This window comes from Corvus cornix, chromosome 2 (assembly GCF_000738735.6).
Source record: "Corvus cornix cornix isolate S_Up_H32 chromosome 2, ASM73873v5, whole genome shotgun sequence".
NCBI lineage: Eukaryota > Metazoa > Chordata > Aves > Passeriformes > Corvidae > Corvus > Corvus cornix.
In genome coordinates, this window is record NC_046333.1 from 152,702,095 (window position 1) to 152,716,293 (window position 14,199).

General features: G+C 47.2%; 1 protein-coding gene across 13 annotated transcripts in view; it reads left to right on the top strand.

Moving 5' to 3' along the window:
* The window catches only part of ADGRB1 (adhesion G protein-coupled receptor B1), a 283,118-nt gene extending 273,407 nt beyond the window's left edge, over nucleotides 1-9,711 (top strand). For all 13 annotated transcript variants that reach the window (XM_039548691.1, XM_039548694.1, XM_039548698.1 and 10 more), the window contains one exon: nucleotides 6,990-9,711. In XM_039548691.1, the coding sequence (XP_039404625.1) occupies nucleotides 6,990-7,187 (198 nt within the window). In that variant the 3' untranslated portion in view covers nucleotides 7,188-9,711. The remainder of the gene's footprint in view (nucleotides 1-6,989) is intronic.
* Nucleotides 9,712-14,199: the final 4,488 nt, after the last annotated feature.

Consider the following 14,199-nt stretch of genomic DNA (forward strand, 5'->3'; position numbering starts at 1 on the left):
TCCCTGTGAGGGTGGTGAGGCCCAGAGAAGCTGTTGTTGCCCCATCCCTGGAAACATCCGAGGCCAGGCTGGACGGGGCTTGGAGCAACCTGGGATAGTGGAAGGTGTCCCTGCCCATGGCACGGGGGTGGGATGAGATGGTTTTTAATGTCCCTTCCATCCCAACCATTCCCTGATTCCATAATTCTATATTGATGAATATTGCAGCTCATCCCCTGGCAGGGCTGTGTCTCCCTGGTGTGCTCTGCTACAGGAATGGGGAAATTGGGAAGCTGCTGGCTGGGTGTCCCTCTGCAGTGGAAGCTCCTCTTTTGGGAAGGGTCTCTCTGTGCCATGTCTTTAATCCTCTCTGCACTGCTTGAAGGCAAATTTTAACAGACCAATTAGTGCAGCTTTTATAGGGAGGAGCTCTGCATAAAGCCCGATAATTACCACAATAAATTCTGTTATGAAAATGACGTCAAATCCTGATTCAGTCAGCCGTAAACCATCTGCCAGCTCCCAGGTATCCAAACACGCCATCAATCAGAAGTTCACCTCCTCCTCTAGATCATCCAGCACCTTTTGTCCCAAGAATTAGGGGATAAAGTTCTGTCCCAGAGAAACCTGTTCCCTGTATCCTCTGCTCCAGCACCAGGCAGTGCCACCAGCACATGGAAACTCCTGGTTTTTTATACTCTAAAGTCTGAATAATTCTTTATAGAGTCTAAATAAAAGACTCTATTAAAAAACATGCTTTGGGTACTCTTGGTCCCCTCCTGGATCCCCAGGTGCTCCCGCAAGGCAGCCTTGAGGGTTTTCAGCATTTTAGGGAATTTAGTCCTTCAGGTGGGCTCTTCACAGACCATAAGCATTGTCCCAAAAAAGACTGGGCTTGGACCAGCTGGATTAACAGCAGGGATACTCTGGAAAACAGCCTTTTCCTCGTGCTGGTGGGACCACAGACTTTCTGTGCAGCCTTCAGGCTTTTCAGGAGTCTATAAAAGACCTCCTTGATCCAGAGCCTGTTCACCTTCAGCTGTGTGGCCTCGCTCGAATTTGTCTCACAGCCACCCCTTCAGGATGGATGAGCTTCAGAGAATACAGAAGCAGAAGACAAATTTTTATAGCCCAGCAAATGCTGGGTATTTCAAGTTGCCTAACTGATTTCCAAGTTAAAACCACAAATTATTTTCACTTCTTTTTTAAAATATAATTTAATTTAATGAAATTCTGAACAAAGCCAGCTGCTTCCTTTTATTTTGCTTTTCTCCTAAATGAAAATTTTAAAAAAAAGAAAAAGCATAATCTTTGTAGTTCAGTAGCATAAAATGAAGGAACTGCAGCTACTTGTTTCCGAGAAGGAAAGGAAAATTTATCATTCTCTAAAGAAACAAGACAGCTTTCCCGTTTTCTAATCACTTTTCATCAACATTGATCTGAGGATGGATTAGATGAGCATGAACCACATTTATCTTTCAAATTCCCTGCTCTGTGCTCTGAATAACTTCATCCTGGTCCTACAGTCATCACTGTCATGGGGAGAGACCATTTGGGTCAGGAAATAACCTTCAGGTTGACACCAGAGGAGAGGAAAAACAGCACGGGAGTAGCCAGTTCCAGGGGAGTTATCACTGAGTGCTCAGTGGAAAGCCCTGAATTGCTCTTGGGGTAATTCAGGGTAACCATAAAAACTGGGTGTTAAAAAATGAAAACAAACAAAACCAAACAAAAAGCCCACAAAACAAACATGGGGAGGTGCAGCTTGAGCAGCCTGAGCGGTTCATGGGCTTTGGCTGAAGTGGGAAGTCAAAGCTGTGCCTCAGAGCAAACCCCTGGGCTGTATTTATGCACTGCAGGGATGCTGCTCCTAAGGAGAAGAGTTGCACTGGGATACAGGAGCTCTGGATGAAGCCAGCCTGGATCCCTGGAGGCAGCACAGGAAAGTGTGGAGGGTGAGGGAGGGGATTCTGCCCCTCAAATCTGCTCTGGTCAGACCCCGCCTGGAACCTTTTGTCCAGTTCTGGGGTCCCAGCACAGGAGGGACATGGAGCTGATGGAGCACCAAGATGATCAGAGGATGGAGCAGCTCTGCTGTGAGGAAAGGCTGAGAGAATTGGGATTATCCAGCCTGGAGAACAAAAGGGTCCAGGGAGATCTTAGAGCCACTTCCAGTGCCTAAAGGGGCTCCAAGAGAGAGGGAGAGCGACTTTTCTCAAGGGATGGAGTACCAGGACAAGGAGGAATGGCTTCAAACTGACAGAGGGCAGAGCTAGATTGGATATTGGGAAGAAATTCCTCCCTGTGAGGGTGGGGAGGCCCTGGCACAGGTTGCCCAGAGAAGCTGTGGCTGCCCCATCCCTGGAAATGTCCAAGGCCAGGTTGGACAGGGCTTGGAGAAATGTGGAATAGTGGAAGGTGTCTCTGCCCACGGCAGGGGTTGGAATGAGATGATTTTTCAGGTCCCTTCTAACTCAAACCATTCTGGGATTTTATGATGATTCTCTGAAGACCACAGGGTAGGGAGGTGCCTGCTCCACCACCATCACCTTTCCATACCCACTGCAAGTCCAGCACGGGTGGCTGCAGCCTGCCAGGACCAGCTTTAGCAGAGGGATGTGTGGATTATCTCAGTGCACTTTGCCTCTGTCTGTGTCAGAGATTTGGGGGTTTTGTTGGCACTGCATCCTAAATATCCTTTACCCCAAATCCTCTCCCTCCACCTTAAAAATTTGCAGCTAAAATGAAAGTCAGGGCTGAATGAAGGAGACTCCCAATGCCACCAGAATGATGAACTCCTCCAGCCTGGACCTGGTTTTACCCCAGCTTTGAGTCTGGGTGCTCCCTCCTTTCCCACCCCTTTTTTTTTCTCCACAATCCTGGCACCAGGCAGGGACTGATAAACATTTCCCTCCTCCCTCCTGGGCTGTGTCAGGCCAGAATGATGGCTCTGTCCCTGGGAGTTACTGGCAGAGCAGCCCCTGGTGCTTTCAGCCCCTGGCTGGGGCCAGCCCTGGCTGTCTCTGAGGCACCAGGCCCCGGGCCAGCCCCGGCGCCCTTTCCAGCCGGATTACACATCCCTCTCTCCAGGTTTTTTTCTTTCCTTTCTACGCACAGCTCAGTTTTCCCTCCTGCCTGCAAGGATTGCTAAGACCCCACAGTGGAGCTGGAGAGAAATGCCAGGGCTGGAGCATGATCCCACTGCCTGTTTCTCTGTGCCACTCAAGTGGCCAAGACTCCATAAAAACTTTTTTCCATATGGAGGGAGAGAAAAGAGGAGCTGTTCCCAGGAGCCTGCTACCAATTCCCAGGGTGCCCTGTGCCAAGAGGAGATTTTCTTTTGTCTCCCAGCATTCTTCCCAGAGCTCTGCCAGGCTGATTAACCTGCTCAGAGATCCCAGTGGGCACCGAGTCCTTCTGCAGCCACCCCTGAGAGCCAGCACCTCCCTCACAGCATCACCAGAGAAGTCTGATCTTTCCTGAGAAATGGGAAACTAAAAGCAAGTCTCCCTTCATCATTTCCTCATTTTCTAAAACTCTTTTTCATCGTTTAAGGTTAAATAGACATCTTTGGAGTCACTAAGCCAGACACAGTCACAGGTAGATAACACATCACACTGATAAGGAGGATGGAAATCGCCATGTGGGGTCAGACCCAAGGGCAGTTTCTGCCTCCTATCCATGGCAGAGTGAAAAAGAGCTTGGAAAAATAAAAGGGCCAGCCTGTGGTGGTGCATCTTCAAAAAGATCCCCAAAACTCCAGGAATTTGTGCCCAAAGACCCCCGAGGCAGAGTGGTGTCACTTCACTGGATAGCACTGAATGGATGCTGCTTTTGTGAGTTTCCATGTATTTTCCTGAGTCTGGAAGTTTTCAGGATGAACAGAGAGCTGTGGAAAGGTGGCCTGGAGGTTGGCTGGGCACTGTGGGCAGGCCCAGCTCCCAGGGTTCACTCCTTGGTGCTCTGGAGTTCCTTTGTTGGAAGAGATGATCCCAATCCCCACCATCAGTGGTCGATTCCTACCATCCACAAGCCTCTAAGAGCTTCCCAGACCTCTTCCACATCCAACCATAATCTCTTTTAAGACCTGAAGGTGGGAGTCTGTAATCTTTCCTCCCACAGGACATTCTCCATAACTTTATGCATGGCTGGAAACTGGCCACATTTATCATTTTCCCTTTATCCTTCTATAAGGAAGCTTGTGGAGTGCCCAGAATATTCAAGACGCAGGTGCAGAATGGAGCTGTGCACTGCCATAATAATATTTCCTGTTTCGTTCTCTCTTCCTTTCTTAATTTTTCTCTTCTCAACAACTCACAAAATTGAATGTCTAGGTTTTAAATAATTATTGTCACCCTTAGGTGTTGCTCCCCAGTGACAGGGCTGATCAGAGGCCACTGATGTAGATGTGAGCTCATCATTTTGTTATTTTGTTTGGGTTTTTTTTCTCAGTTTCTGTTCCCTCCATGGATTTTCAGCTGCTCTTGCCCACTAGCCCATGACAAGGAGGGCTCTGAGGTTTGCTGATCACGTTCAGGGTGCATGATCAGATCTGTGAGCATCCTCCCAGCATGAAGGAGAGGCTGAAGGTCAGGAGTATGGCAGATGGAGAGAGACTCTTAAAACAGGGATTGTCTGGGAATCGAACCTGATGCCAAAGGTGGCCATAAATAATGCCATCAAAAAAGGGCCTTTGTTTGAGGGGAAAATTGAATTATTTATGAACTTCATGCATTAGATCGCTTGTGCCGCTCTCTAATACAGCTGTGGACATCAGCAGCTTTGAAAACTTGTGGCATTACAGCAGCTGTGGCAGAAAACAAAATGTTTGTCATTGAAAAAAAAATGTGTCCTGACCAAGGTTGTTTTTCTTCACCTTTTAGGAAACTGAATTTCATTCCAGTTTTTACTCTCCGTGTGCTTTTTTTTCCTCTGTGTTCCTGCTGCATCTTTTCAGGCAGACTGATGGTCTCTAAAAAACACTGTAGGTGGAAGTTTCCCTGCAGGAAACTTCCAGCTTGTCTCATTAAGATACACACAAGAGTTAAATGGGTTCCAGTTTTTAGCTGCAGTGCTTCTAAAATAAGTTCCAAAAAAGATAATAGAATAAGTCATGAATTTTATCACTTTTTCTGTCCTATTAGTATTAATCACTGTCATGTTATATCATGGAATAAAGTACAAATAACACCAGCAGCATAAGGAAAGCTCTGTATTGTAGAGTTCAATGCAAACCTCAGCTGCAGATTTAAAGAAATTGAGTGTTTTACATTCTTCTGAGCAAGATTTTTACACATCCTGATTAAAAAATAACAATTCTCTTTAAAAGTACTTTAAAACTTATCTTTTCTCCCTTTGAATGAAAATAATTTCAGAATGCTTGTACTTCACTTTGAGATGTTTACCTGGTTTGTACACTCACCACCCTCTAACCACCAAATGCTCTCACCCAGAGCCTTCTCCCTGGCAGTTGTAGAGTGCAGGACCAACTTCAAGCTCATTTTATATTAAAGTTTGGAATTCCTGGCGTGGGTGATCCGGTAAAAACTGTCCCATAGGGATAATTCCACAGCAGCTTTGCTGTCGGCACTGCAGGGTGGAGCTGGGAGAAACAGCAGCCTGACAAAAACATCTTAGGAAAGGACAAACTGAGAAGCTGAGGCTGCTGGATGAGCCTGCAGCAGATGGGAATTTAGGTTTCCTACGGAGCTACCATGATCTCAGCAACATCCTGGAGTGACCCTGCAGCCTCCATGTGGCTTCATCTCCCCTCAGTCAGTACATTTTGGTGACAGCACCAAGCTGTGACACGTCCTGGGCTGCGTGTCCCCTGCGTGTCTGGCTCGTCACCTTCTTCCCAGGCTTTTCCCTCCTTGTTGTCATCCTCCACAAGCTGCTTTCCTCCCACTCTTCCCACTTCTCCATAGGCAGGTAGCTCAAAAGGGCTCGGGCACATCCAGGGAAGCCTTTCCTTGCCCAGTGCTGGAGTGGTTTTGTGGGGATCATTAACTGAAAAGCATCACTGGTGCTTGGAAGGGAGAAGTTGAGTGGCATGACTCATTTAAAACCTTTCCTTTCTTTACCCACTGAAGAACAGACCCATTTCCCAGCCCCTCAACCCTCCCCAGAGCCTTGTCTTGGTGTGTACCAGCAGAAACATGGAAAGAGATTTTCTGGATCCATATCCATGGCAGCATGCTGGTGGCAGACTGGGTCGGTAAAGCCTCCAAGGCTTGGTGTGGAGTTGATGGAAATGTTTTCAGCCTCAGAGCTGAGCTCCAGCTCCTCCAGCAGCAGGGATTTGGTTCCCTGGCAGAACAGGGAGCAGGTTTTGCTGCAATTAAAGTCTATAATTAGCTGTGCTGCATAGGGAATGTGCATCAAATGCAGTGGGTGTTCAGAAAGACCTCGTCGTAATCTCAGTTTCATTCTGATTCATTCTCGATTTCATAGACTGGGTTTGGGCTGGAAAAAACCTTAAAGATCCTGTAATTCCACCCCCTGGCATGGGCAGGATCACCTTCCACTATCCCAGCTTGCTCTGAGCCCTGTCCAGTCTGGCCTTGGACACTTCCAGGGCAGCCTGTGCCAGGGCCTCCCCACCCTCACAGGGAAGAATTTCTTCCCAAAATCCATCTAAATCTAACCTCCTTCATCTTAAAGCCATCACTCCTTGTCCTGTCACTACATCTGTGGAAGTAGAAAAACATCTGAAATTCTTAAAACCACACTCAGTTTTTCAGTAGTAAAAACCTCAGGTGAAAGCTGAAATATCCAGGCATTAAGTGATGGAGGTGGCAGTGGAAAGAAAAACTATTTCTTCTTGAAAATAGTTTGTACACCAAGTGTCATTTTCATTGATACCCCACTTTATTTTGGATGAGAAGCTGCACAGAAGAGCTGATTTGTTGATACACGAGGAGATAAAAACATGGTATTTCTTGCATTTTGTACTAACTTTTCTTTTTTTCTCTCTCTCTCCCCTTTCTTAAACTTTCCTCCTCCTGCAGCAAGAAAAACAGCAGACACCAAACAAGAGACCCTGGGAAGGCATCAGGAAAGTCCAGTCGCCACCATCATGGGTTAAAAAGGACATCGAACCTGTGGCACAGTCTCCCCTAGAACTAAAAACTGTAGAGTGGGAGAAAACAGGGGCCACCATCCCCTTGGTGGGACAAGACATTATTGACCTTCAGACAGAGGTCTGAACAGAAAGGGAAGAAAAAGGACTTTTTTTTCCGGAAAACAAACAAAACAAACAAAACAAAACCACGTTTTAAAGAAATGATTAAATTAAATCGGAACCGAGCCAGAGAAGTGTTTGGTTTCTTTTGAAACCTTTGGTAAGATGGAGTAACTTTTGTATTGTTCTCAGCAGAGAGGGGGAATATTACTTTATAGAGTATAGTAGCTGTAGGTTCAGGACAACACGAGCTTTCCCAGGCAGGACTGGAGGAGTGAGCCTGGAAGAGAGCAAGGAGGAGGAGGAAGAGGGTGGGGAGGGGCTGCAGGGGACAAACCCTGCCAAGATGCTCTCGGGTCACTGCCGCACACCAGGAGCCGGGGAGGTGTGGAAGGACACCCAGAAGCCACCACAGAAGATCAGGGTTGTTTGGGGACACCAAAAGGAGCCTCTCTGGGATGTGGCCTGGCTGGGGCAGACCCAGCCTCGAGGGGCATCCCTCGCTTCCCCGCCTCTCCCTCACCAGCTCACCCAAGAAGGAAGGAGATGGGACACGCCAAGCGGTGGCCATGAGGACATTGCCACTCCTGGGCGCCACGCCATGACCTGGCAGCGGGTCCCCTCGGAGGGCGATGTGGTGGCGTCGCCCGCGGCTTGGGTGGAGAGCAGAGGTGGGGCTTCCTCCTCTCATCCCTCCCCGGTGGAGCTCCCGCATGGGAGGAAAGGACCAGCTCCAGATCTCCAAATCCTGCTCACCCCATCTCCAGGGAGAGGGTGGAAGGTGGTAGACAACAAGACCAACAAGGAGAATGTAGGTCGTGTCACTGACTGTTAAATAGATAAACTCAGCACGGGCCTTGCAAAGGTCCTCTTGGCCTCATCCTTTTTTTTTTGTTGTTCTGTTATTTGTCCTTGCTTTCGGACTCAGATTTATTCCAAGCTGCCCCTCCCTGGAAGGCAGAGAGAGAAAGAGGGAAAGACAGATCTGCCGCTGTACCTGGAGATATTGGTAAACAGAGACGTTGCCTTAGGACATTGAGACAAACTGACAACATGAATAACGTCCACTTGGAAACAAACAGACAAAAAAAACAAACAAAATAATCTATTTTTTTCCTTCTTCTTTTCTTTTCTTCAATAAAAAGAGAACTTGAAACCCGAGACCTTTCTTTTCTTTGGCTCCTGTCATTTCAAATGCCTTTCTGTGCTGTAGGACTGCGCAGGCATGGGGTGAGGATGCCACCTGCTGAAGGTGGAAGGCAAGTTGCTCTGCGGAAAGTTTGGGATGGTGGGAATAGGCAGCCCCTTCACCACTGGCTTGCAATGTTTTGTTTTGCGTTACTGAGTTGGAGTTTTGCTTATTTTCCCCTCACTGGCTCTACTCTACCCTCCCCGCTGCCCAGAGCCAGCAGCACGTTCATGGTCCTACAGGAAGGGAGAGGTGGAGCTGATCAGGAGAGCAGGACATTCCTCCTCATAAAATCTTTTCACTTCACCATGAAAAAAATATTTTAATTTTTTCTTCATTAAACATTTCTCAAGGTTATTTACAAAAAAAATGTGATGTCTACATTTCACCCCAAAAAGTGTAATGCAATATTTTTATCATTAAAAAATGTACCACTGACATTACACAGAGACTTTATTATTTTTATTATTTTCATCATTCCCAGCACTGTCTGATGTCTGGACCAACTCCCAGTTTTGGAGGTGGATGGAGACAAATCTCTGGTTTTGAGTGGCCAGATTGTGCCAGACAGCAGCAAAGCTTGAACAGGGTCTGAGTTATTACTGTGCTTGGGTCTCCTTTTAATAAAAAAACTCCAAACCCCACATTTTTAGGGAAAATGACCAATGGGTACAAGGTGCAAACCAATCACTGCCCCCAGCTGTGCTTCCCCCACGGGGAGATGTTGCTTGATGTGACATTGCTTTGGCCACCTGGGTGATCTCCAAGGACAGTGGCATTTCCTTTGCCATTAACTGCAGGATAAGAATGATGGAAAGGAAAACTTAAATAAATCCAAATAGCTAAAAAGTAGGGAAAGTGGTTACTCATAAAACTGTGATATTATTGTTCAATTTTAGCTTATTCTATGAAACAGGAAAGCACAAAGGCCTCCCTCAGATGCCGGGTTGTATGATATTGTAATTATTATAATTACACATTATGAATTTTAGCATACAGATATCTTTCTACTGTGTTTTAATTCTTTTCTCTTTTCTTTTTTTTCCTTCCCTTGCCCTGCCCACCTGAGCCTGCCCTCTTCACTCCAACCTGCCCCGCTCACCCATTCACTGCAGCCGCCTTTGCAGGACATTAACGATGTTATGTAATTACAGAGATAAATGTTTGTTTAAGAACTGTTGATATTCGACTTTCTCTGCTCAGCTCCTCCCGTCAATCCTGTTTTCCCATGCCCTGCCCGCCTTCCATGCATTCCCCTCCTTCCTCTCCATGTTCCTCAACACTCTTTTTTTTTTTCTGTACAGTTTTCAGAGCACAAAATGAATGTGTCTTATTTCTAATAAAAGAGGTGGAAACTCCAGCCCTGTCTGCTTTTTAAAAGCGCCCCTGCCCGCGCCCCATGTGTGCTTTGCATCACTCCTAGGGGCTGGGAAACCTCTCCTGGCCCCACAGCTGCCACCTGGGCTCTCAACTCTGGAAGAGTCATAACACGGGTCTGAGTTTATCCAAATTTCAGCTTTGTATCTTCTCCACACCTCTAAAAATACATGTCCCTATAATGTACATTTGCAGGACATGAGGAATCCCCTTTTCTGTGCTTTGCAGCTTGTATTTATTTACAGTTCTCAAACCCACAACGCGATGTTTCCTTCCCAATTTTGTAGGATGCAAAGGGCTGAGATTTAACACAGATTTGGCAGCATTTTTGGCACAGGGCAGGGATGTGGGGTTAAACTTTCCAGAAGGGCCAGGGTAATGCTGATGCCACCCTGCCCACATCCCTGCAAAGCCAATTACAGAATTCCAGAACGGTTTTGGTTGGAAGGGACCTTAAAGATCCTGTAGTTCTACCCCCTGCCATGGGCAGGGACTCTTTCTGCTAGACCAGGGTGCTCCAAGCCCCATCCAACCTGGCTTTGGACACTTCCAGGGATGAGGCAGCCACAGCTTCTCTGGGCAACCTGTGCCAGGGCCTCACCACCCTCACAGGGAAGAATTTCTTCCTAATATCCCATCTAAATCTATCCTCCTTCAGCTTAAAGCCATTCCCCCTTGTCCAATCCCTCAATGCCCTTGTAAGAAGTACCTCTCCATTTTTTTTGTTGTCCCCCATCAGGTACTGGAAGACTCAACCTCACCTGGATTTCCCTGGCACCTCCTGCATGACCAGGCAGACTCTAAGCAGGAGCTCGGCTCAGTGCACAGGGGTTTAAGGATATCACTCATAAAATGTGAAAGAAGAAATTAACTGAGCAACAAATTATTCTCTTCCTTGGTGCTTATCCTCGAATGGCTGAAATCTTCCAGCAAAAAAAAAAGTGCCCTTATCTCCCTGACTCTGCTCCACCACCAGTTAGATTTTGGGATTATAGGCAGGACTAAAGGAAGACTAAATCTTGGGAAAATGGGCTTCAGGACTGCTGCTCTCCAGAGCCTTCATCCAAAGCCATCATGGCCTAGTAGGTCCTCAGAGGTAATGATTTATCTTGGACTGGCTAAAATAATGTGGATGACTGCAGATGTGTGGGACTGCCTGGAATCTCTTAGCCCAGTTCCCCCTTCCCCTGAGCCATGATCCAACATTTCTTCAATCAGCAGTACTCAGTGGTGAGTCCCAGGCCTTCCTCCTTCCTATGGAGGTGTTTCTCACCCTACATCTGCCATTCCATGATCCTTGGTGGACTCGACAGTGCTGGGTTGGACTTGGTGATTTTAGAAGTCTTTTCCAACCTGAAGGATTCAGTGATTGTGTAGCATTAGGGAAGGGAAACATCACCAGGCATCTCATGAGGTGATGGGCTGGGAGGGCAGGAGATCCCAAACCTTGGATCACTGGCCTAGAGCTGGATCAGGAGGTCCTGCTGCTTCCCACCAAAGGAGGCTGGAAGGAGGGAGCACTTCTCCTCACTGTGTTCCTGGGACTGTAAATGAAAGCACTGCCAGAGGTGGTGGATGCAGGAGGTCCGTGTGGTTTTGGTTTGCACTCTGGTTGTTCCGTGGTGGGGCTACAAGGGAGGGTCACTGGATAGTTCAGCTTGGAAAGGGACTCCTGAGGTCCCCTTGAACTGTCCTGTGTCCCTGTGATCCTGCAGCCACCCCAGGCTCTAGTCCTGAGGCAAAGAGAGAACACCTGGGGACACCTCACTGCAGCCTTCCGATACTCAAGTGGTGCTTATAAAAATGAGGGAGAAGGACTTTTTACATGGGTAGATGGTGAAAGGACAAAGGGAATGGTTTTAAACTAAAAGAGGGGAGATTAAGATTAGATATTGGGAAGGAATTCTTCCTTGGGAGGGTGGTGAGGCCCTGGCACAGGTTGCTCAAAGAAGCTGTGGCTGCCCCATCCCTGGAAGTGTTCAAAGGTTGGATGGGGCTTGGAGCACCCTGGTCTAGTGGAAGGTGTCCCATGGCAGGGGTCGGTGGAATGAGATCTTCCTTAAGGTCCCTTCCAACCCAACCCATTCTCTAAATTCACCATCATCTCACACGGATGAAGCACAGCAATGCTGTGGAGGTGGATAAATTGTACATTGCACATGCAAGAATTTGTATGTCTCGGTTGCTACACTGGGAAAATGTGGCTGTGCTGGAAAATTGGGAACAGTCTGAAAATGGAAGAAATGCAAAGTCTTTTATCTGGGCTGCTCTGATGGATTCACTCAACCCCTTAACCAAACCAGCAGTAGTTTGGTCCAGAACCCAGAGGAGGCAAAGCCTGAGCTGTATCCGGGCCAAGAACTCCTCAAGGAAAACCACAGAGGAGCACAGTGACACAGTGAGCATCGATGCACATGAGCGTGGAACACTGATCAAAGCATGAATAACTGGTGGCTTTTCCAAGGCTCATTTATCAGGGAACAGAGGAACTTGGGGGTACAAGGAGTTTCACTCATCCATTTCCATTTGATGCAGTTTGACTCTGAACCAACTTCTTTATTCTTTATTCCATAAATATGACACCTAAATGAACCTTCTTTGAGCTGCCATGGCAGTGATCTCCTCCCCTGGGGCTGGGACGCTTCTCAAGGTGGCTTCTCAAGGCAGAGAGATGTTTTCCCAACATTGGATCTTTAGATGAGTCCCATTTGAGTTGTCCTTGAATTCTGACTGGACTGTGTGCCAGGTGAGTCTCCCGTGAAGCAGGGACAACCCTCAAGGTTTAAGATTCCTGACTGAGAGATCCTTCCTTGTCCAAGGTGGAGAGATCTTTACTCATGGCAGATCCTCAGTAAGTTGCCAATATCAAGCTGAATTTATAATAATGTAACATTGCCAACCTATGTACTCCATATTAATTATTATAACCTTTGTGTGGATAATTCCTTTAGACATAAATCATTGCCCAAATCTGAGATTAAGACTGGACCTGAATGCACCTTGGCTCCATCAGGAATTTAGAAAGCAAAGGGGGCCACTCTGAACCTCATGGCTCCCTGGGAGGGTCTCCTTTACCCTTTTGTGTCTCACATCTCTCTGTAAATCCTTCTAGTTTGATTCCAACTCAATTTTCCTTTGTACGTTTCTTATATTAAATAACAGTGAACCTTGACACTGGACTTTGTTAAGTCACACTTTTACAACATCACGTTAACCTCACTTTTGCTGATAACATTTTACAGTGGTCCTCCCAGTGATCTAAATTGCCTCTTCACTCCAGCTGCCCATGCAGGAAAAGGTCCATGTGGAGCAAGACAACATTCCTGGGAGATTTAGGACCAGAACAGGAGGTTTTCCTCTTCAGTGTCTCTCTTTTGCGACTCAAGGAATGTTTGGGCTCACTATGCTCCTGTCTATGTCCAAGATGAATTAGGGCCCAAGGTGACTATCTCTTCCTGAGCTCCTGTTGGGACAAGATCTGAACAGAGAAATAAAGAAAGATGACTGTTGTTGGGTTTTTCCCTCCATAGTTTCCCCAAACCACTCATAGCAGGAAGAAGAGTCCTCAAGGGATCCCTGTGGGAGACATCTCCAGGTGCTTGTTCACTGCGATCTGTTTTCAGTTGTTTTCCAAAAAAGTCCCAGGGCACTGATGTGGGCCTTGCTCATCTCCTGTGTCCAAAAAAGCACAAAAAAAAAGAGATTTGGCACATTAGGAAGGAATAACTGAAGGCTTCTGAAGAGGCCATCGGCCACCACAATGGCCAGAGGAGCTGTGGCAACTTGACAGATGAAGTCCCAATAGCACCCTCCTGAATAAAGTCCCCACCATCCAGCTGCTTCACAGATGTTTGTTTCTTTGAAAAGCCACATTCCTTGGCTCCTGAGGAGGTTGCAAGAGCCCTTTGAACTTCTAAACTGGAAAAGAAAGGACAGATGTTGGATTTTGGAGGAGAGAGGACAGATGGTCCTGATGGTCAGCTCTAAGGGGAGACCTTCCAGTGCCTAAAGGGGCTTGAAGAGAGCTGGAGAGGGACTCTGGACAAGGGCCTGGAGTGACAGGACAAAGGGGAATGGTTTTAAACTGAAGAAGGGCAGGGTGAGATGGGATACTGGGAAGAAATTCCTCCCTGGGAGGGTGCTGAGACCCTGGCACAGGTTGCCTGGAGAAGCTGTGGCTGCCCTATCCCTGGAAGTATCCAAGGCCAGGTTGGATGGGGCTTGGAGCAACCTGGAATAGTGGAAGATGTCCCTGCCCATGGCAAGGGGTTGGAAGGAGATGATTTTTAAGGTCCCTTCCAACCCAAACTGTTCCACAATTCCATGATGATTTATGATTTATGCAGTACACAGCAGGATGGAGGCTGCTATTTTTTCTCCTCTCTAATGGAAAATGTGAGCTTCAAAGGCACAGAAATTCAAAATTAAAATACAACACTTCACGGCAGCATTTTGACAAGTGACCTCTCCA